Source organism: Dryobates pubescens, chromosome 27, assembly GCF_014839835.1.
Source record: "Dryobates pubescens isolate bDryPub1 chromosome 27, bDryPub1.pri, whole genome shotgun sequence".
Taxonomy (NCBI): Eukaryota; Metazoa; Chordata; class Aves; order Piciformes; family Picidae; genus Dryobates; species Dryobates pubescens.
Genome location: NC_071638.1, coordinates 11,866,431 through 11,889,692, shown reverse-complemented (window position 1 = coordinate 11,889,692; position 23,262 = coordinate 11,866,431). Strand labels below are relative to the sequence as shown.

Sequence of the window (23,262 nt, the reverse complement as noted above, 5' to 3'; positions counted from 1 at the left end):
TTTTGAGATGTAATAAGTCCACTGGGGATCCTTTAGAAGTAGCAAGGAATAAAGGCAAATCTAGGAGAAACTTTTGGCAAGGCACAAGTCCCCAGACAAGTCATCTCTTTGCAGGAAACTTGGCTTTACTCTGCTGAGTGCCTTAACCTGCACACAGCACTGTACTTTGCCCCTGTTACTACCTGCTTGTTGTGGAACAGAAACCTAAAATCTGAATGAGATGCAGAGATAAGAGCCAGCATAAAGTCCTGTATGAACTGGTTGGTATAAAGAGGCAGTAGCTACACTGGGAATTTCCACTGGTAGAATTACTAAGGTCCTGTTGATTATAGGAGAGAAGCCTTGTTGCTTGTCTGCATCTGAAACTTGCCCTGATGCAGCTGCAGTGGCTGGGGAGAGGCAAATGCCTTGTGCGGTCAGGAGGAAGAGTTAGCTGCAAGAGCATTAGAACTGGGGAGTGACTGGGTGACCTTGGAGAAGTCACTGAGACGTCTGAGTTTCTGTTCCCCATGAAGTGATGGGTAAACAGGACTGCCCTGCCTCACAGGAGTGTTGGCAGGATAAATAATGCAGAGATGTGGGGGTGGCACAGCAGGCTGTGCAAAGGCCTGAAATCTGGTTGCCACAGTGCTCAGCTCCCCTGCAGCATCTTGCTTGTGTGAATTCTAAATGGCCTTCCAGACATCTCTGACTTAAACCTTCAGAATCTTTCTGTGAGTTACTGGGCCCCATGTCTAGTTAAGGAAGGAGTGGGGAAGTGAAATTACAAAGAAAGCAGGAGTGGATTCAGATCTCCTGACTCTCAGTGCTTTCCCTTAAACACCAGAATTGCTTTTCCTAAGCTTCCAACTCTTTGGGGGTTTATTTAGTTTCTGTCAGTTGGGGATTTTGTTGATTATACATTTGGAGGAGAGGGGAAACAACGACAGAGGGTTAAGCTCAAAGGTTTTATAAAGGACAGTGCAGCTTTTCACCTTTAGGGCTTTCCTACACAGCTATCTCAGGCTCAAATCCAGATATTATCCCCAACTCCAAGGTTCCACATATGAGCTCCCCCTCCAAGTGTGACAGTAACTTCAGAGAGGCTGAGTTGTTAGTCTCATTTGCATGTATCCTACACACAGGGAAGATGAAGACTTAATTACTCATATCCTTAGAGTCCTGCACTGTTTTCCTTTAGTTTTCTGCTGTGTGTGTAGAAAAGAAGACATCTTGGCCTCCCCAGTTGTAGAATCCTAGAATGGCTCAGGTTGGAAGGGACCTCAGAGCTCATCTCCTTCAACCTCCCCACCATGGGCAAGGACACCTCTTAACTAGATTCAGCTGCTCATCCAACCTGGCCTTCAGCACCCCCAGGCAGGAGGCAGCCACAACCTTCTTGGGCAGCCTATTCCTGAGTCTTACCACCCTCCTACTGAAGAACTTCTTCCTCAGATCCAGTCTAACCCTGCTCTCCCTCAGCTTCAAACTATTCCCCCTTGCCCTGTCTCTAGACACCCCCAGGAAAAGTCCCTCTGTAGCCTTCCTGGAGGATCCCTTCAGGTATTGGAAGGCAGCTCCAAGGTCCCCTCAGAGTCTTCTCTTCTCCAGGCTGCACAAACCCAGGTGATCTTTAAGGTCCCTTCCAACTCCAGACATTCTGTGTCTGGCAGATTCTAGGATACTACTGAGTGAATGCTGGTTGGTTTAACTGGGTCTGCAGTGGTTAACAGACTAGGATGGGGAGGGAAGAGAAGATATAACTTAATCCCAGACTAAAGCTCCTTGGAGAGGATGACAGTTGTGTGGTGAAGTAAGGTGATCCATCTTGCATTCTCCCTGGGTACCCACCTGGGAAAGGCAGAGCAGATTTCAATGATGCCTGCATTCTCCACGGTGGAGAAGGTCCAGAAGAAGGCCACAAAACTGATTAGGGGGCTGGAGCAGCTCTGCTACAAGGACAGGCTGAGGGAACTGAGGGTGTTCACCCTGGAGAAGAGAAGGCTCAAGGGAGACCTAAAAGCAGCCTACCAGTACCTCAAGGGGACTACAAGAAGGCTGCAGAGGGACTGTTTGCGAAGGCCTGCAGGGATAGGACAATGGGCAGTGGTTTGAAATGAGAGAAGAACAGATTTAGGTTGGACGTGAGGAACAAGTTCAGCACCAAGAGGGTGGTGGAATACTGCAATAGGTTTCCCAGGGAGGTAATTGAGGCCCCATCCCTGGAGATATTCAAGGTGTGGTTGGACAAGACTTTGAGCAACCTGCTCTAGTGGAGGATGTCCCTGCTGACTGCAGGGGGGTTGGAGTGGATGAGCTTTGGAGGTCCCTTCCAACCCAAACCATTCTATGATTCCTCACGGGCAACTCTCTCTAGGGTTGCAGTTACCCAACGTGTCACAAGGTGAAGAAAAACAAATGCTTTTTATATCTCCTTACCCATCTGCACTTCCTCCTTCTGCACCAGCACTGCAAACAAAGTTATCAGCAGCATCAAGATGGCAGTATTTTTAGTAAACAGCAAGAGCCTCGTGAATTTGTTCCTCCTTCTCCTTGTGCCCTGTACATACAACAGACTGGAGAGCAGAACCTTTTGAGGTTTCCCCTATTTCTTCCTTCTAGACAAGACATCCTGCAGGCCTAGGGCTGACTGGGGAGACAACTGCTCCTTAAGTCAAGGGAATCATTTCCCCCTTTTGTGCTAAGTGCTTCTCCAGGTTAGGATTCCTGGAGTTCCAAGGATTGCCTTGCTGTTGGGTCATGAATGGCTCAATAGCAGACAAAGGAAGATGAGGAAATTCACAGGGGAATAGAGGGAGAAAAAAGCAAGTGTGTTTATTAATAAGGAATGTTCCCAAAGGCTTCCAATTTATCCCCAAATAGGCACACACATTCCTAAGGACACTGCAAACGTGGGTGGCAAGATCCTTCTGCTACTGTTTGGGGAGAAACAGGGAAGGAAATAAGGTGGAAAATGTATTTCTATTCAGTTCTCTGGCTTGGCTTAATCAGGGAAACAGCTACCAGCTTTTATCCCACACCAGCTCAAGGACTTTGCTGCTGACACTGATGTTGGAAGCCTGGTTTGCACTTTGCCAGCAGGTGAGGTCTTCCCCCAGCCTCCCTAAAGGGAAAAGCTGGCTGGGCTGGTTCCTGCATGGTGCTTCAGAAGCAGAGCCCAGGTTGTCCTCCATGACTGCTTTCTTCTTCTGTTTTCTAAAATAAGTCTTTTATCTTTGTAATTATTTTCTGTCTGGTTTAAATTGCCACTTCCACACATCTCTCCATCCACTCATAAGGTTCCTGATGTGGAGGGTTGCCACTTGCTTCTGTCCTACCTTTATGATGGGAAATGCCATATTCAGTGGTCTTTATTTTCCTCCTTACCTTTTCCTTGCTATGAACCCACAGTTCAGAGTGACACCAACTGCCTGGGACAGCTCCAGCTGGGTTTTGCTCCTTTGCTCCTCTCCTATGACCCCAGCCATGTTTTAATACAGCAGTGTGGTACTTGGCAGGGTACAACCTGAGGCTGCAGGAGTTTATCAGGAGAGGCTCAAGGAGGACCTTGAGAACCAGAGGAGGCCACAAAGATGATCCAAGGGCTGGAGCCTATGAGGACAGACTGAGGGAGCTGGGCTTGTTCAGCCTGGAGAAGAGAAGATTCCAGGGGGACCTTAGAGCTGCCTTCCAGTCCCTGAAGAGATCCTCCAGGAAGTCTGCAGAGGGACTTTTCCTGAGGGTGTCTAGAGACAGGACAAGGGGGAATGATTTGAAGCTGAGGGAGAGCAGGGTTAGACTGGATCTGAGGAAGAAGTTCTTCAGTGTGAGGGTGGTGAGACTCCAGAATAGGCTGCCCAGGGAGGTGGTGGCCACCTCCTGCCTGGGAGTGTAGAAGGCCAGGTTGGATGAGGCCTTTTGCAGCTCAGTCTAGTTGAGAGGTGTCCCTGCCCATGGTGGGGAGGTTGGAGGAGATGAGCTGTGAGGTGCCTTCCATCCTAGGCCATTCTAGGATTCCGTGATTTCTCTTTCAAGCTTTCTGAGGGCAGTGTTCAGTGCCTGCTTCCTTCAAACACAGTAAGAGTCTGCTTGCTATCAGTAAAAAGCTGAGCATCTGCACAGTTGGTTTTCTCTGTATGGATCACAACCTGCACTACAGCCTAGCACAAAATCAGGAGCAGAAATTGACTTCCCTTCCTTTAAAGGAAATCAAACCTTTGTGAAAGTGCTGAGTGCTTATAAATGGAGAAAGCCTCTGAACTTGTTCCAACACCCTTCATCCCTGGTAAAACTTTATTTCCTAATGGGACTTGGAGGTACAAAGGTGAATTAAAATAGGGGTGCCAGTTTGGAGTGTGTGTAAATGGGTCTGACTCTTTTGAAATGGATGCAACTGCTTTCCCTTTCACCATGGCTGGATTTGTTCCCTTTCCCCTTCCCTGTGCCTATGGAAGAGCAGGTGCCTCACTCAGCTCAGGATGGGAGCCTGGGTGTGTGTCCTCAGCTGGCAGGCCTGCCCTTACCCTTTCTTGTCACCCAAACAAAAACAAGTCCAGAGGTATTCAAACCTGCTGGGTTCGTTCTGTTGACAAATACTGACTGCAAATCCATTTTTCTTCCTGTCTTGATGAAGAGGGGAAGGTGGTGTATGTACTGAAGGTGAGGGGCCACATCAGATTGTAGTGGAGGTGGGGAACGGTGGTCAGAAGGGTTAGGGCAGGCCTGGTTTTGAAAGCAGAGGAGAAAAAGAGCATGAGGGTTAAAATACATTAAAAATGAAAGAAAGGCATAAAAGTGCGGCCGGAAAGAGGGTCTTGGGCAAAAGCATTTCATGTGAAGAGTCATGTACACGTGTGGGACAAATTACCAAGGAAGGGCATGGAAGCAAAACATCTTAAATGGGTATTTAAAAACAAAAGAGCACGGGGAGGAAGAAGAGACAGGAGATGTTGCTAGAGGAATGTGATGAGATGCTGAGGGAATCAGCAGGAAAAGGGAGCAAACTAGCTGCCAGCAACAGGGCCTGTGGGGCTAATGGTTCTGCTCCTCTCCTTTGGCATAGAGCTCTGTAGGACCTTTCCTGTTGGATTTGACAGGGATGCACAGTGCAGTGTGCAGGGCATATCCCCTTGAGGACACAGGGAAAGACAATCACACAGAGAATGTATTCATTTGGAAGAGACCTCCGAGCTCATACAGTCCAACCCTCAACCCAGCACTGCAGGGTCAACACTAAAACATGACCCTAAGCACCAGATCCACACAGCATGTGAACACCCCCAGGGATAGCAACTTCACCACTGCCCTGGGCAGACCATTCTAATGTTTGAGAACCCTTTCAGTGAAGAAATATTTCCTAATATGCAGCCTGAACCTCCCCTGGTGCAGCTTGGAACCATCTCCTCTGGTTGTGTTGCTTGGCACCAAGGAGAAGAGGCTGCCTCCCTCCTGGCTTCAACCTCCCTTCAGGGAGTTGTAGAGAAGTGTGGGGGAAATTGTGAGGAACATGGAAAAGAGCAGGAAAACACCTAGTGCCTCATTCAGGGAATCCCTGTGGACTGCAAGGCAGGAGAAACAAGAGGAAGGGAGTGAGCACTCTTTGCAGAATACTGCATACTGCCTTTGGCTTCTCCTCAAGAACTCCTGTGGGAACCTGAGGTACTCTTGGCATGTGTGTTGCTAAGCCAAACCTTGTCTGCACCACAAAGATGAGAGCTATGCTGATAATCTGCGTGCATTGACAAGAGTAGGCCCACCTGGGACTCTTCTGGTTCAGATCTGTTTTGCTCCCCATGTTGCTCCATGCTTCCAGTGAGGTCTTCGTCGTGGCTGCAGAAAGGGCGCTGAAATTAGTTTGTCCTTGTCTACACTTGCAGCTAATTCACATTCAGCCCCGGTTCAGCTGCTTCTGTTGCTGACACCTGTTGTCAGCAGTCGGTCATTTCTTTGTTTAGGACAAGGCTGCATTGCCCTGAAGCTCAGAAGGGGCCTTAAATTAGACTTAATTCTCTTCAGATGGAGTTAGCAGCATTTAATTAGCACAGTCCTGAAGCAAAAGTCAGTCTAGTCCTTGGATCACTGGAGTGTATTCTGGACACTTTCCATATTGCTGTAGGAGGCTGACCTTTTGGGGTTTTTTTTAATCTTTAGCCCAAGAAATGTGCTGGGGCTTTTGAAGCACTTTCAGAGCAGGGGCCACATCTTAAGAGACAGATTCCTTTGCAGATGGCTTCCTGCTCGTTTGCAACTGCAATACCTCACTGAGGCAAGGGCCACGGTTGCAGATGTGGGGATGTGGCATTAGGAAAGCATTTAGTGTATGCTCAGCATCTGTTACAGTTACTGCTGCAAATGGAAACCAGGGGCAGATGCCAGGGCTGTGGGTAGGACTCAGCTTGCTTAACTCTGACTGACTGGAAGTTTGCATCCAGTCTGACTTAGACATACAGGTAACCTGTAGAAAGAAACAGACACAGGCATATCACCTGTCTTGAATTGGTGTCCAGGAGAGACCATGGAATCCTCTGGTTGGAAGGGACCTCAGAGCTCTTCTACTTCAACCTCCCCACCATGCCCAGGGACACCTCTTAACTACACTTAGCTGATCAAGGCCTCATCCAACCTGGCCTTCAACATCCACAGCCTCCCTGAGCAGCCTGTTCCAGAGTCTCACCACCCTCACACTGAAGAACTTCTTCCTCAGATCCAGTCTAGCCCTGCTCTCCCTCAGCTTCAAACCATTGCTCCTTGCCCTGTCTCTAGACACCCTCATGCAAAGTCCCTCTACAGCCTTCCTGGAGGATCTCTTCAGCTATTGGAAGGCAGCTTTAAGGTCTCCCTGGAGCCTTCTCTTCTCCAGACTGAACAAGCCCAGCTCCCTCAGCCTGTCCTCATAGCAGAGGTGCTCCAGCCCTTGGATCATCTTTGTGGCCTCCTCTGGACTCATTCCACCAGCTATGTGCCCTTTTTCTGCTGGGGACACCAGAACAGGCAAGATTGGAGGTGGGGTCTGAGCAGAGCAGAGTCAAGAGGCAGAATCCCCTCACTTGTCCTGCTGCCCACACTCCTCTGGCTGCAGCCCAGCACACAGCTGCCTTCTGGGCTGCATGAAGGCACTGCTGGCTCCTGGGGAGCTTCTCAGCAACCAACACCCCCAAGTGTCTTTCTTCAATACCAAAAAGACAATGAAGAAGCCCTGGGCTGGGTGACCAGGGAGTCCTTGGCAGGTGAGATACAAGTGGGATCTGGAATGAGAGTGCTGTATGAGCTGTGATGTGGCAGGGATACAGTCAAGATTTGAAAGGCTTTTTTCCTTCACATTTTTGGAAAGGAGGAGTTTAGGTATCTTCACAGCTGTAGATCTTGAGAGGACATAGACATCTATGTCCCCTGCAGCCCAAAATGGCACAGACTCACCCAGCTGAGCTAGGTGTCCCAAACAGGCTGACTCCTGCAATGTAGTAAGGTTTTACCTCTCTCATCACCTCTTCCAGTGGGTTTTGAGGCTTGCAAGCAGCTTGGTGTCTGTTTCAGTTTGATGGTTTCCATAAGAGACAGAGTCAACCACAAGTGGTAATTATTGCAGGCCTTGAGATTGGTGGCTCTCAGGCCAGAGCTTTTCATCTCAGCCTTAGTGACCTGGTTGGATCCTTGCCTACAATATTGTTTCAGTGGACCTTCTCCGTACACCTCCACTGCTGTCAAGGAAGGCATTGGCATCCAGTAGCCTCACAGCTAATGAAGACTCTCATTTGCTTTGAGGTATCTCCCTCTTGTGTTGCATGCACACACCAGCTGCCAGCTGCCTGCAATGTGGTCTGCAGGGCAGGAGCCCTTCAGGTTGTCCTTTACTTCTCCTTTCCCTTTCCCCCCCACTCCCCTTTTCCCCTTTTATTTTGATTGTTGAGTGCTGAGAATTGGGGGTTTTGCTTCTAACTTGGGTTCAGCAAGCCAGCCAAAGCAAAATGAGGCAGCCCTAAGGAAGGACTACAGGATGTTAGGGGTTGGAAGGGACCTCCAAAGATAAAGTCCAACCCCCCTGCCAGAGCAGGACCTGGATGCAATATTCCAGGTGTGGCCTCACCAGGGTCTTGAAAGGTCTAACAATTTGCTCTGGAGACTTGAAAGGAGCATGTTAGAAAGGGCTCCTTGCTGGTTTAAGGAGCTATGGCTGTTCTCAGGTTCTTCAGGCTCCCTTGGAATGATGGAGTGCTGGAGGCTCAAGAAGTGCTCAGAAAACCACAAGGCCAGAGGAGGGATTGGATTACTTTTTTGGTAGTTTTTGTAGAATCATAGAATTGTCAGGGTTGGAAGGGATCTCAAGGATCACCTTGTTCCAAGCCCTCTGCCACGGGCAGAGACACCTCACACTACATCAGGTTGCTCAGAGCCACATCCAGTCTGGCCTTAAAATCCTCCAGGGCTGGGACTTCTATCACAGTAACACAGTAGCACCAAGGTTGGAAGATACCTTAAAGATCATCAAGTCCAACCTGTCACCACAGACCTCATGACTAGACCATGGCACCAAGTGCCACATCCAATCCCCTCTTGAACCCCTCCAGGGATGGTGACTCCACCACCTCCCTGGGCAGCACATTCCCATGATGAACGACTCTCTCAGTGAAGAACTTTCTCCTCACCTCCAGCCTAAACGTCCCCTGGCACAGCTTGAGACTGTGTCATCTTGTTCTACCACCTCCCTGGGAAACCTGTTGCAGTTTTGGGTTTTTTGAAAGGGCAAAGGAGTTGTGAGAGGTTGCACATGGCTTGGGATTATTTGGGACCACTAGGACCCCCTTATAGAGATCCAAGGAGCAGTTACTGAGTCAGATCCTAGCTTTCACAGCTTCTGTGGTTTCCCACCTGTCTCTGGGTGGGGGGCAACAGTGGAAAAGGAGGACTGCCTGGGCCTCCCTAGTATCAGCTCTGTTTTGTCATTGTCGCTCAAGTCAGCTATTAAAAATAAACTCCAGTATTTGTTATGCTAACTTTGTCCTTTGCAGACTTCTCCCCCTCCCTCACCACAAGGTGACAAATCCTTCACAGTGATGCTTTCAGGTACTTGTCTTTGAATAGATGTCCCAGTTTAGCTGCTGGCAGCTAGAACAAAGGGAGTAGCAAATATGCAGCTCATTAGAGTCAAAAAGCACAGCAGATTAGGCCTTTCCTCTGCGAAATGTTGAACTCCTTGCCAGGGAAACCCAGAACACAAACTGGCAGCTGCAGGAGCTCTCTTTTTCCATCTTTCTCATTAGCAACCAAAATGATGGTCCCGGTGCATAGGCTGGCTTCAGTGAAATGAAGCTTGAGGAGGGCAGATTTGGACTGGAGATTAGAAAGAAATTCTTGACAGTGAGGGTGGCGAGACACTGGAACAGGTTGCCCAGGGAGGTTGTGGATGTCCCCTCCATGGAGATGTTCAAGGCCAGGTTAGATGAGGCCTTGAACAACCTGGGCTAGTGGAAGGTGTCCCTGCCCATGGCAGGGGCTTGGAATGAGGTGATCTTTAGGGCCCCTTGCAACCCAAACTATTCTATGGATCTGTGACTCTGAGAAATTATGTTTGCCTTCTGGTTTGCCACTGTTTCAGGTATGTGTGCTTTGGATCAGCCATCAACAGGGTTAAGAGCACAGATGGTTAGTGAGCTCAGCCCTAGCAGGATTACTATAAGTGAGAATGGATGGAGGAGAGGAGCAAGAAGTTGTAGGTTTGGCTCCTGGCAGCTGGCTGCAAATTCTTAGAGGGCTGAAAAAGGAAGGAGATCCTTTTGAATCTGATACACAGATGAGATCAACTTGGAGACAGTTCTTGGGTTGTTTGGGGTTTTTTCCTATGTGGTGTTCCTCAAAAGACCATTGTGGGGGCGCTGGGATGACAAGGATTCTTTTGTCTTGCAGTGCCTGTTATGTCACAGTTATTTTCTTGGTGCCATATACTTGCAGAATTCACTTTCAGTTTTTCTCTGGAATGAGATCATGTTCCTGTAGGTTAATGCCTTTGCTTTCACATCCTGGAGCTGTGCAGTTGCTGGGCTCATGAACACAAACAAGATGTGTTAAGCTTGAAATGTAATGGGGACTGTTAGATCTGTGATTGCACTGGCACCTGGAGACCTTGACTGAGACTGAATTATAGAACCACAGAATGGACCTCCAAGGGTCATCCAGTCCAACCCCCTGCAGTCAGCAGGGACATCCTCTACTACAGCAGGTTGCAAACAGTCAGTGCAGTGTTCTTGTGTCCTCTTCAGGTACTGGCAGGCTGCTCTTAGGTCTCTCTGGAGTCTTGTCTTCTCCAGGCTGAACACCCCCATATCCCTCAGCCTGTCCTCATAGCAGAGCTGCTCCATCCCCCTGATCATCTTTGTGATCATCCTCTGGACTTTCTCCATCAGTTCCATAACCTTCCTATGTTGAGAGCTCTAGAGCTGGATACAGCACTGCAGGTGGGGTCTCAGCAGAGCAGAGCAGCAGATTCCCCTCTCTTCATCTCTGGCCATGCTGCTTTTGACGCAGCCCAAGCTGCCATTGGCCTCCTGAGCCACACTTGTTCATGGCCAGCTTCTCATCCACCAGCATCCCCAACTCCCACTGTACCCAGTACTGTACAAACAGAGTATTTCCAACAGGTTAAAGTCTAAAGAGACTAGGAAGGGAGTGAGGGGAGAAATGTAGGTGCCAAGAGTTACAGCAATCTGCATAGCATGACCCAGAGAAACTAGAAACTGGGATCTCAAACCCTGCTAGCAGTCAGTGACTTAAAGCCATCATTTTGCTGTGTGAGATGGGTCATCTCCCTTCAAGGGTTTAGAAAGTAGCCAGACCAGTTCCTCTGTTTATGTAAGGAAGATGTTTGTAGACCTCTTGATCCTAAGGCAATTAATATAGGCTATTGGGGAAGGGGTAGGAGGGTGGGGGACAAAAACGCGGGGGGTGGGGGTGGGAATAAAGAAGCTGGGCTAGATTGTCATGTAAATGGCACCCAGAATGTCTCAGATTCTTCCAGATGCAGCTGTTTTTGTGTTGGGTTTGGGGTTTTCTTGGTCAGTTGTAAGCACCACATTTACATATTTCTGTATTAATCTGGGGGGAAAAAAATCTTATTGCATAAAGTTGGGATCCTACCAAATGAAAACAAAACACAAGGCGAAGGGAACAGTGAGAAGCTGTTCCAAGGATGTCCAGGGACTGAGGTAGAGGTTAGGGCTGCCTTCTGGGGAGGAAAAACCCCACATTAATAATAAAATAGCCAGGCTCCATCGGATTTCATACACTGAAACCTTATAAACGTTGCAGAGGAACATAAGATACGACCCAGGGTGTTTTTCTTTAATGAATGCCTCGAAGGACCAGGGCCAGTGTCCTGCTCACAGCCCAGCAACCTGTGCCAAGAGCGTTGCTGTACAATGTGTCATCATTCGGGAACCTAAAGAATTGGACTTGAGAAAACAGTGCTACAAAATAGCAGCCCCTTCCCAGAAAGGTTCACTTCAGGCTTCGGAGGAAAACGGAACAACTAATTTCCACCGAATAGAATTCAGCTGTGCAGAAACTGTCTTAAAGGCGTAGGTGGAGGAGCCGGCGGCTGTGGAGCTGTTTGAACTCGCAGTGGCAATCAGGGGTCATCCTTGTTGGCTCTTGCGTCCTTTGTGCTCTCGGAGGACTTCACCAACACTGAGCAGTTCATCCCCTGCCCTCGGCGGGGAGGAGGGGAAGTGCTGTGGGGGAGGCTTTAGGGGTTCTGCTCCTGAGGAGGGAGCTCCCCAAAGTGTTGTGCCTAAGTGGGGCTTGTCTGGAGCCTGAAATGGAGCTGCTGCTGGGACAAGGGCTTGGTGGGGAAGGGAGGAGGAAAGGAGAGAAGAGGCAAGGGAAAAGGGGAGTGGGGGGAAAGGGAAAGGAGAAATAAAGGAAAGGGGGAAGGAAAGGGAAAGAAAAGAAGGGAAGGGAGAAAGGGAAAAGGGCTCTCTAGCTGCCAGAAGAAGCTTCTAGTTCAGATTCTCATGTCAAAAATTTGCTATTCTAACAAAGTGGTGAGGGATAGATACACGATGTAAATGGGAAGCGTTGCAGAGATGGGCTTCTGCTTGCTTGCAAATGCTGTTTTGTTTGAGGACATGAGGCCAGCTTACAGCTAGTAATCCTTTTACTGATTTAAGACTGACTTCCACAGGAGTGGTGTTTGCTGGGATAGCTCACCATAAGCTTTTGTGTGTGTTTGTTTTGAGGGAATGCATATGAACATCCTCTGCCTTCTCTCTGATGTGAAGAGGGATCTGTGTTGATCACCCAGAAGGGTGCATTGCTGCTGGCTGTAGGACACTGACAGCTTCACCTGCTTCAAGAGCAGTCTAAGCTCTGTCTCATTTTGAACTTCAGGCGAAATTTAAAAAGAAAATTAAAACATGTTCTGAGCCATAGGAGGAGTTTCATCCCTGAGATAAAATCGGGGCTGTTGTGGATTGCTCCTTTAGCAAGTCAGGGGAAGGGTGGTGAAAGCCAAAGAAGTCCAGGTAGAAAACAGAATAACTTTCAGTGCTAGTAACTGACTGTGTAGCGTCTGCAGACACAGCCCTACAGCATGGTGAGATGGTCCAATCCCTTGTGTTAATGCAGAGAAGGAAATCCTGACAGATTATTTACTTCTGAAAGCAAATCCCATTAAGGACACCCTCAAGGTGTACCCCCAGCCACCCTCTCAAGAGCTCCAGATCCTCTGCACTGGCATCCACACCCTGATTGCATTCACACCTTCTGTAGATGTATGATGGGGCCCACACCCCAGGAACAACTGCCCTCCACCTGCAGCCAGGGAAGCAGAGAGCAAACCCCCCCAAAAGTGATGAGAGTGATGAGAGCAGGCCCCCTGCTTGGGGGGGGGCAGCTCGGGGCGGGGGATGCTGTCAGGAGGGAAGCCAGGTCCTGCTGCTGGCTTGATGCTGTCCTTAGGCTCCCTCTAGAGTTTACATCAAATGAGTGAAAGGTCTCCAACTCCACTCGTGCTGCACCCTGCCCCTACAGGGAGGCATGCAAAGGGGAACTGGCATCTCCTAGCACTCCCACAGCTCTGCACTGCTCCAGTCCTGGGTGCTGCTGGATGATACCCCAGGTCCTTCGTATGCTAAAGTGGCTTTTTCCTCCCTAATGGTCTTTGCTGCCCAACCTCACCAGGCCCTAATCTTGCCCAGAAGGGAAAAGCTCCAGTTCAGTGGGTTATGAACACCCTCATTCGAGGCCTGTACCTTGAATCTTATGGCAGCTTCACCCCTCACCTCTCGAGGAAATTAGCATTTTGCCTGCAAATTGAACATGTGGAGAAGCAGCAGCAGCTCAGTAACAGCTACGGTGTGTGAGAAGCAAACTTACTCGAGCCTCCAGCTTCCAGATGGGTCATACCGTGTCCTTGCCTTCTTCATCCTCAGCTGAAGGATGCATCCTGTGGAGGAGCTCAGGTATTATTCCAAATTTCCCTGCTGTTTGCAAGGGAATATTGCAAATCCCCAACACCCCAGGTGCTTTCTGTGTGCAGTTTGGATGTGCTTTGCTGGGTCACTGACAGCTTTATAAAGAGCTAGGAAAGGAGGGTGGCCAAAACGCGGATGGGAAGCTTGCCTAAGTGGTTCTGGAGGAAAGAAAAACAGCCAGCAGCGCTGCCAATGGAAAAGCCCAAACAAGAGAGAGCAGTGGGGCACTGTGGGGAGAGGGGACATTGTGTTCAGAGGCTGCTAGAAGAGCCAGGACATTCCTGACACTCTTACACACACTCCTCCCTCCTTCCTGGTTCCCTCCTCCAAATTTTGGTTGGAGTTGGGGGGTGGGGAGGGGTGCTTGCGCTGTTTGTTTTCCTTTCTCTCTCTAATCCCGTCTTCCGATCTGTGAGTGGCTGCATCTTCAGCTTAAACGGCAACAGAGGGAAGTCGAACCGGGCGATTGGAGGCAGGAGCTTTAAGGGTCGGTCCCGGAGCTAGCTGTACCCACCCCGCTGCGCGGCCGCGCACAGCCCGCGCAACCACCTCCTCTGCTGTGCCCCACTTTTGCAAGACGATGGCGCTCTGATCTTTCCAGATCTTTTGACTCCAGGATTCTCTGGGATCGGGTTGGTTTTTGGTGGTGGTTGTTTCTGGGTTTTGGTTTGGTTTTTGTTGGGGGGTGGTGGGGTTTTGTTGGTGGTGGTGGTGGGTTTTGTTTTGTTTTGTTTTGGGTTGGGCTTTGGTTTGGGTTTTTTGCACGCTTCTCTGCTGTTCCAGGCAGGCGCCTGCCTCTCTCACGATTTGCTGCAACCATCGGGGGTGCCTGACTGTAAACAAAACACTTTAGATCATGGCAAGGTCGCTGCAGACACAGCCCTTTTTTTTTTCCCTTTTTTTTTTTCCCTCTTTTGCAGCCGCAGCGATTTAAGGTGGAATGCCGAGGCAGGGCGGGGTGAGGGGAGAAGAAGCCGAGAGGGCGATGGGGACGGATGCTCGGACCTCGCGGCCGCGGATGCTCCGCAGCATCCATGGAAGAGAAGGAGAGAGGGATAACCCAAGGCGCAGACCACTCCTTTTTCTTTTGCTTCCATCAGTGGCTTTAATTATTCGCTACCCCCCAACCCCCTCCTCCCTGCTCCCGCCTCTTTGGCTTTAATTATTCGTTTTCAATATACTCGTAGGGCATTCAGGGGCTTACTCTCAGGCCCTTGTGCTAGGGGAGGTATAAACAGAACAACAACAAAAAAGAAGGTTCTTGTCCCACAGTAACTGTTGTGTTTGGTTGGGGGGATTTTATTTCATGTTTTGTTGTTTTTTTTTCCTTCTCAGAAGCTTGCAGATAAATCAGGGCTCTTTTGCCCTGCAGTCCTTTCAAATATTTGGAACCCGTGTTTACTGTTGGTTTGTTGTTTGGTTTTTGGGTTTGTGGGTTTTTTTTTCCTCCTGGTATGTGTTTCTCTGGTCCCATGTTGTAATCCTACCTATTAAACAAGCCAAGTGTCCCACACCTGACAGAGAAAGTGAAGCTTGAAATGGCACTTCCTGGCTGGTGGCTATGGAAGTGAAAGACAGGAAAGCCTGGAGAAACGAAGATGATGATCTGCAAACAAAGCAGACGAGCAGGCCCCACTTTGCCAGCTGATGCAGTTTTATCAGGGACTCAAAACTTCAGACAAAAGTCTCAGCTCCTGCAGACAGGAGAATGCCAGCTTGGATTGTCTTGAGGCGAATAGAGAGTTGAGGTGAACTTGGGGGTGCTGAGAGTTGGAAAACAACAGCAGTGAAAAAGATGTCAAACAAATAAAAATAATGTGACTAGTATTTTATCTCAACCTTGTGGGTTTTAAACCCATCTCATATGTGTATTCTTCCTTGGTTTGCCTGAGCACACCTGTTTTTTGAGCTTGTGTCTGATGATACTTGAGTGATTGGTGTGAGCAGAGGCCAGGGGCTACTATCTCGAGGCTGATTCATAGATTTGTGAATTCACAGATTCATAGATTATCAGGTTGGAAAGGACCTCAAGGATGATCGAGTCCAACCTTTCAGGGTAAGAATATAGTTTAAATAAGGTGGCCCAGCACCCTGTCAAGCTGGGCCTTGAAAGTGTCTAATGTAGGGGAATCCACCACCTCCCTTGGGAGTTTATTCCAATGTTTAATAGTTCAAATGGTGAAAAAAAAAAAATGTTTTCTGGCATCCAGTCCTAATCTTCCCAGTAGCAACTTGTCCCCATTAGCCCTTGTCTTGATGAAGGCAAGCAGAATGCTGTGGTTTGGGCTCGAGCCCAGGTTTTGTCCCCTTTCCAGTTTGTGCACAGGAGCAACTGCAGCAAAGGTTTCAGTGGCCCATCAAAACCGTGGACCTCAAACCAGAATGACTCTGTGTAAGTACAGCAGGGGGGAAAAGCTCCACATCTTCGAGCCCAAATCAGCTGGCTTTTCTTTCAGCCAGTTCAAACCAGTTGTGTTGACCCCTTCATTGTTGAGCGAGCTTATCACTAGTGCAGCCTTCTCAGAAGCAAAATTTGGAGAGGGTTGCTGAGAATGCTTTGCAGAGGAGACCTAGCCAGATGTATTGGAATGAAGAACCTCCAGCCTCTCAAAGATTCAGGCCTTATATATGAACCCCTGGAAAAAGTCACAAATTTCAGCACCTGAGATTACCCAGTGTCCTGTAATCCATTTTGGGGGGTTGCCTTGCCTTGTGACAGGAGATGGCTGTGGGAGGGGCTGGAGACAAGGAAGGCAGAGAAGAGGACACACTATTGCTCTTATTTCCACCATACCTTCTGTGGCTATCTGAGGAAGCTGCATAGAAAATCCATGGCTGTGACTCTTGTCTCATCTAATCTTGCAAGCATACAAACAGGACAAGACTGAATGCTTTTGTTTTCTTTCCCCTGCTTGCTGAGATCTGAAATCCCTGCAGAGGGTTTTTTCAGATCCCTTTTTTCGCATAGCCCTTTTTTCTGCTGAGAAGGCAGCAAGTCCTCCTATCCCCTGGGAGCCTGGCTCTGCTGCCAGTGGGGTCGAGGGTGCAGCGAGGTCAGGGTGCTGGTCTTCCCTGCACGCCCCGGGTAGGACAGCTCTCCCACTAGCCCCGAGCTTAACCACAGACCCTGGAGGTGGGGGGTGGGTGGGGCTGCACCGCCAGAGCCAAACCCGGGAAAATCAGAGTGGTGGGAGAGCCTCCTGTGACAGGAACGCATTAAACGTAACCAGTCTGCCACCCTTAACTCAGGCTTCTCAGGGCAAGCGACGAGATGGGGCGGGGGGAATCTTGTGGGAGGTGGGTGAGTGGTGGGCACAAATTCCGTCGGGCTCGGGCTTTGCCGAGGGAGGAGGAGGTGGCGGCGAGCAGCCAGGCAGCGCGGTGCTTTCCCACCTCTTCGGCCTCCATCGCTCCCCGACAGCTCGGAGCCACCTTTAGAGCCGGCGGCGGCGAGGCAGGGCCGGGCCGACGGGGCGGTGCCCGCCGCCGTAACCAATGGCTCGGCCGGGCTTTTAAATAGACTCGTCCTGTCAATCATTTTCTTCTTCGTCAGCCTGCCTCGTATCGCCATCTTGCCGGTCTTGTCTCCTCTTGTTTTTTTCCGACTACGTTTTTACTACGCGGCGGCCGGTGCGAGCGGCGGGGACATCACCATCGCCGGCAGCATCACCATCGCCGGCGGGGCAGCGCGGGGCCGCCTTCCCCGACCCCGCACCGCGCCTCTACCCGCCCGGGGCTCCTCGGCGGCGGCGGCTCTCGGGGCTCACCCCCGGGCCGGCGCTTATGCAAGGGCGCTTCCTCGGCCCTTCTCTGTGGGCGAGCGGGGCCGGAGAGCGGGTCAGCACGGAGAGGGGGCGCGGAGAAGAGCGGCCGAGAGCCCAGAAGTAAGAAGGCGGAGAGGAGGAGGCGGAGGAGGAGGCGGAGGAGGCGGCGGTGGCGGCTGGGAGGGGGGAAAGAGCAGCGAGCAAAACAACCGCCGCCAGAAGAAAGAGGGTGGGGGGAGATGTCAAACGTCCGTATTTCTAATGGGAGCCCTACCCTGGAGCGCATGGAAGCCAGGCAGTCAGAGTACCCGAAGCCGTCTGCGTGCAGGAACCTCTTCGGGCCGGTGAACCACGAAGAACTAAACAGGGACTTGATGAAACACCGCCAGGAGATGGAGGAGGCATGCCAGAGGAAGTGGAATTTCGATTTCCAGAATCACAAGCCACTGGAAGGCAGGTACGAGTGGCAAGCCGTGGAGAAGGGGAGCTCGCCCGACTTCTACTTCAGACCGCCGAGGCTACTGAAAGCTGCCTGCAAGTCCGCTGGCCGCCAGAGCTTGGATGTAAACGGGAATTGCCAAACCATGGTTTTTGTCGGCTCTCAGGGAATCTCAGAGGACACTCACTGTGTAGATCAAAAGACTGATGTTTCTGAAAATCAGACGGACTTTGCAGAGCAGTGCACTGGGCAGAGGAAAAGACCTGCTACCGATGGTAACGTACCCTCGCCAAGGCGGCAGCGCTTTTCTCCGCCCGCCCGCCCTGCCGGTCTCAGCGCCGGGGCTGTCGGCCCCTTCGCCGGGGGCCATGCGTGACCTGGCCGCCGTGGGCTGTGCCGACTTGGTGTACCACCACCCACCCCACCCCTGCTTCTTTTCGCCTAAAAAAAGCTCAGGTGCTGTTTGTTGTCCCCGGGGTGGGGGGGGTGGGGTCCCGCGTTACATGGAAGCTGGTAGCTGATGCGCAAGGAAAAGCCTTTAGACGTGGATCGTTCCCCCGCCGCCTCTCCGCAGGCGCCCGGCCTCCCGGCCAGCTCGGGGAAGGTTCATAACGCGCCCGCGAAGCAAAAGAGGGACAGAGATTTCAGCCGAAATCAGGAAAATGGCATCTCTCAGAGAGGAACCCAGCTCCCTTTCTAGTAGCTGATAGCTGACATGGGGATCCGGGACTATTCCCCCTTCCCCACCCAGCCCCATCTACCCTCCCTGGATGACAAACAAACATCTGGAAGGAAAGTATTTTAATAACACTTTTCCCCCACCCTTGTTTTTAATTTTCCCCTCCTAGATTCCTGTCCTCAAAATAAAAGGGCCAACACAACAGAAGAAGAGGTTTCAGAAGACTCCCCCAGTGCCAGTTCAGTGGAGCAAACACCCAAGAAATCAAGCCCAAGACGACAACAAACGTAAACTGTTTAGGTGGGTTCCTTTTAGGCACTGCCTTAGGGTGCGAATAAGGGACAGAAAGGGTTACCGAGTGGGTGTCGTGCTCTGACTGGAGAACTGGTGAAGGCGGGGGGGAGGGGGGAAAGGAGCTTGGAGCCCCTCCGGGCTTGCCGCGGGGAAGGGGGGCTTTGCCCAAGCGCTCGGAGATGGGCGTGTATTTGGGGGGGGGGGGGGATTGGGACGCGCAGGGTTGAACAAAACGAGTGAAGCGCCGCGGGGCAAGGGCTGGTGGCGGCGGCTGGAGCCCGAGTCTTGGTGGTACCGACTCTGCCCTCCGGCAGCCAGACCGGCGGCAGGGAGGGCCCGTTCCCAGGGACCGTGCGGGTGGAGGGACCGCGTTTTCAGCTCGGCTAGTGCGTAATGTCAGATGACGAGGGATTTCGGGGGGCTTCCCGTGTGTCCTGACCCTGCCCCTCCTTCCCGATGCTTTTTCACCTACAATGCCCGCGTTGGCGTCGCGGCGACCTCGCAATCGGGAGAAATAAGAAGTTGGATTTAAGGGGAATCCGGGTATTTTGTTTAAAATTCGAGCTTGGCAGAGCTCGTTTGGTTTCTTTCGTGGTGGGGTGTTTTTTTGGTTTGTGTTTTTTGTGTGTGTGCGCGCTCCCTCTTCCTCCCCCGAGTTGTTTTGGTTTGGGTTTAGGCGCTGGCAAAGGGAAGGGAGCGGGTTAATGGGAGCTGGGTTGTGTCGCTCCCCCCCCTTCTTGTTGTTGTTTTGTTTTAAGGCGAGGGCTGGGGTGGGAGGGAGCTGGTAAATTGCGCCGGCGGTTTTGGAGCCGAGGTTTCAGGGGAAGGTTTACAAACCAGATTTGCGATTGTGCAGAAAGAGATGAAGCTGTAAAAGAGAAGTTTGCAACAAATTGGTCCCGTTGGGGCGAGCCGTGGCGGAGCACGTCAGCTATGCAAATGCCGCTACTACCGCCCGTTTGTTTGGGGTGGGGGCAGGGAAGGAGCGGGCCGAGCCCCGGGACGAAGAGGAGGAGGGCTCCCGCCGCTCTCTTTTTCTCCGCCGAGCGCCCGCGGGAATGCCGGCGGCCGGGCCCCGGGCGTGCAGGACGGCTCCGGGACCCCGCCCGGGCAGGGCCTGACCGTCTTGGGGATGCGGCGTCGGTTGGGAGCGGTTGCGCAGCGGATCGCGTTTCTTCTGGATGCTTTTTAAAATCACCTTCTCCCTCTCCCGTCTTCTTTTCCCTTCCCCCCCCTTCCCCTTGCAGAGCGGAGGATGTGCGTTGTGTCCTCGTTCCTCGGGTGCGGCGGGGGGCGATGAAGCGAGGAAGATGTAAAGTTGTAGTGGAGACTAAAATACATATCGGCCGATCTCCGGGGGATGGAGGTCCTGTACAAGCACTGAAAACAAAACAACAAACCAACAACAGCAGCAAAACAAAACACACACAAAAAATAACGTCAAGAAGAAGAAAGCAAAACAATAACACTAAGGTTTTCTAGGCACTCTGTAAAGACCTGCCTCTAAAAGCATTGGATGTAGCATTGTGCAATTAGGTGTTTCCTTATTTGCTTCATTGTACTACCTGTGTATATAGTTTTTACCTTATGTAGCACATAAACCTTGTTGGGAGGGGGGGGGAGGGAGTGGAAGAGGGTGACCGTTTGGAACTTGCTTTCACAATCTAGCAAGGAAAGAAACGTATGAAGAGAAGCAGTGTAGGGTTTTTATTACTTAAAGATGTATTGTCCCTTTAAGTGGGTCGTCTCGTCTTTTTCGTCTTTCTTTCCCTTTTTTTCTCGGTTGTTTTTTTACCGTCCCATGGTGGCAACCCTGCTCAGAGCAGATTATTGCTGTCTGCTCGTGAAAATTTTTCCCACTTCGCTGAGATGAAAAGGTGGGGCCGTGATGATTCCATTATGCGCTTGGGCCCACCCTATCCCCATCTCAAGTCCCATGCAGCAAATTCGAATCCCTGTAGAAGTGTAAATTCATCCCATTTGCATTGCCCGGGTTGCTGACTTGTTTGTGTTTGTTTGTTTGTGAGGAGGTTTTTGTTGTTTGTTTTATTAGTACTTTTTTTTTTTTTTAACCTAATCTGGAAGCCTCTTTTTTTTTTTTCCCTCCTCCCCCCTTCTCCTCTGAGTCTCAAATACTAACGTGTCCCGCTCTTGACCCACTTCCTGAAGGGTGTCGTGTGTGAGGGGAAAAAGGGATACTACATCTTTAATCAGTATTTCTGCATTGCCTGTGTACCTGTCTGTAAAAATAAAACAAACGACAACAACAAAAAAGAAGTTTGAAGTGTACCTGTGTACATAACTCTGTAAAGACACTGAGAAATTATACTAACTTATTTATGTTAAAAAGATTTTTCCTTTTTTCTTTGATTTTTTTTCTCTCTCTCTCTCTTTTTTTTTTTAAATCTAGAAGACAATATTTCCCCCCCATAAAGCCAAAGTGGCATGGTTTTGTGCATTTGTAAATGCTCTGTTTGGTAGTTTGGGGTTTGTGTTTGTGGGTTTGGTGGTTTCTCTTTTTCTTTTTTTTTTTTGTTCTTTTTGGTGGTTGTTGCCTCCCCCCCCCCCCCCAATAATTTGTTTTGGTTTGGATTTTTTTTTGTTTGGTTTTGGGTGGGTGGTGTTGGTCTTTTTTTTTGTTTTCCCCTCCTAATAATATGGCTGTGCTTAAAGGATTGCAGACTGAGCCAATCTAATATTTTTTATTATTTTTAATATTTTTTTTTTTTGGTAATGTGTGGGAAAGTATTTTTTTTTTTTTCTTCCAGATTTATATTGTTTCACATCAAGCAATCAATAAAGAAAACTGCCATATATATACATGAAATATGTTCTTCATTAGTGTGTGTTTCAACCTCCCTCAGCCTGGCACAGGAGGAAAGAAGACTCCTTCAAGAAGTAACAGCAGGTTTCCTTCGGGCGTATCTTCCTGTTGTCTCCAGGGCAGGTGAAAAGTAAGGAATGCAGCTCTGCACCCTCAGTGAGGTGCTTTCTCCGTGCTAACTGGGATTAATGTGCCCTTTTAATGGAAAAGAGAGGAATTTCCTCTCCTGACGTTACTCTTTTTTTTGGGGGGGGGGGAGGGTAGCGAATAAGTAGCTCGAGGTGCTTTTCGCACTTGGGCGTTTTGACTTGCAAGGCTTCAAACAGGAGCCTAAACTTAGTCACCCTCCTAGGCCGGATCGCCGCTAGTTCTGCACCAGCTTGCCCCGCTCCTGCCCACTTCGAGGGAGCTGTCGGGGAGCACGCTGCTAACCTTGTCCCCCGCACGCCGGCTCTGCTTGCGAGCCCGGAGCGGCTGCTCCCCGCGCCGCGTTCCCTGCTAACAAAGATGGCGCCTCGCACACCCCTGTCCCAGCAGATGCTGCTGCAGGCACCGGCAGCAGCCACTCCCAGCCCCTCCACCCTCCCCCAGCTCCGCCCGGCCCCGCCGCCAGGGTCCCGGGAATGACCGCACCGCCAGCTCGTTACTCCCCAGCACACCGCCGGACAGGGCGATGGCACCGTGGCTGGGGGGAGGGGTGGGCGCAAAGAGATACGGGGGGCGGAGGGGCGCTTCCGAGCCCCGCAGTTCTCCAACGCCGCGCCCAGCCGGCAAAGCGGGGCCGTGTCACCGTGCCTCGGGCAGCCCGCAACCCGCGCAGGGCGATGCGGAGGGGATGCGCTTTCATCCCTCAGGCTTGTGAGGAATAAATTGACACGTAAATAGGGGGGCGGCCTGGGAGACACACACGCAACCCTCGCCTAGCTCCTTCCCGCACCCCCTAGCTACACGATCCTGTTGTTTACCCCGCCTGCGCCGGGGCTTGCCCTCGCTCTGAAACCGCCCCGACATCAGCCTTGTTCTGGGGAAGGACGCGGAAAGGAGACAGTCACGCACGGCTCTCCTACCCCCCTCTCCCCAAACCTGCCCCCACTCCCGACCCGGGCAGATGGCACACCCCAGGCTTGTGCCAGGGCCGAGGAGAAGGGACAGGGCTCAGCCAGCGCGTGCCATCGACTTCTCCGGCTGCAAAGGATCGCTGAGCACCCTGCCCTGCGCCCTCCCCCAGTGCGCTCCGCTATCCCTCCCCCCCGCCTTCAGTTTGACTCCAGGCTGCCTTATGGACGGCGGAGTGGGGAAGGTGGTGTGTGCAATGCAGGCGGGGAAACGTGGAAAACCGTGGCGAAAATGTAAGGGGAAATAAAAAAAGTTGTGTTTTTTTCTTTATTTCGTTTCCCCAGCACGAACAAAGTGATCACGACAGAAAACAAACAGCGGCGCCTCTCACTCCCATCCCCCCCGGGCAGGCCTATCCCCGCGAAGCCGCCCCTTCGACAGCCAACGGCGGGGGACGCGGGAAAGGAGCGGGGAGCGGCCGCCCGGGGCAGCCGGGAGGGGGGGGGGGGGTAAAGGAAGGGGGACGGACCGGTTGAGGTTAGTGCGGGTGCTAGAACCCGCAGGCTGCGGCGGGTTGGAGGTGTGGGAGGGTCCAAGCCTGCTGCTCTACCATGTCAGATCTGGGGTTTGTCCTCTGAGCGTCCCCCACCCCAGCCGCGGCATTGCTTTTCGCCGCTGTCTGGCAGCCGATGGCGGTTTTCCTCTCGCTCCGCAGGCCGGGCCGGCACCGGCTGCCGTTCACCTGGGTACGCACCCGCTCCAAC

General features: G+C 51.2%; 1 protein-coding gene across 1 annotated transcript; it reads left to right on the top strand.

The window, feature by feature from the left end:
- Nucleotides 1-16,991: 16,991 nt before the first annotated feature.
- On the top strand, nt 16,992-20,699 carry CDKN1B (cyclin dependent kinase inhibitor 1B). Its single transcript, XM_009905262.2, has 3 exons — nt 16,992-17,920; nt 18,494-18,624; nt 19,866-20,699. The coding sequence occupies exons 1-2, from the start codon at nt 17,446-17,448 to the stop codon at nt 18,613-18,615; spliced, it is 597 nt and encodes a 198-aa protein (XP_009903564.1). The 5' UTR covers nt 16,992-17,445; the 3' UTR covers nt 18,616-18,624; nt 19,866-20,699.
- The last annotated feature ends 2,563 nt before the right edge of the window (nt 20,700-23,262 follow it).

What these genes read in the sequence shown, in the direction of transcription:
- CDKN1B (XM_009905262.2), top strand. Translation starts at nt 17,446, where the DNA reads ATGTCAAACGTCCGTATTTCTAATGGGAGCCCTACCCTGGAGCGCATG. An exon ending in GAAAAGACCTGCTACCGATG is followed by an intron (nt 17,921 to 18,493) that starts GTAACGTACCCT and finishes TTCCCCTCCTAG; the next exon opens with ATTCCTGTCCTCAAAATAAA.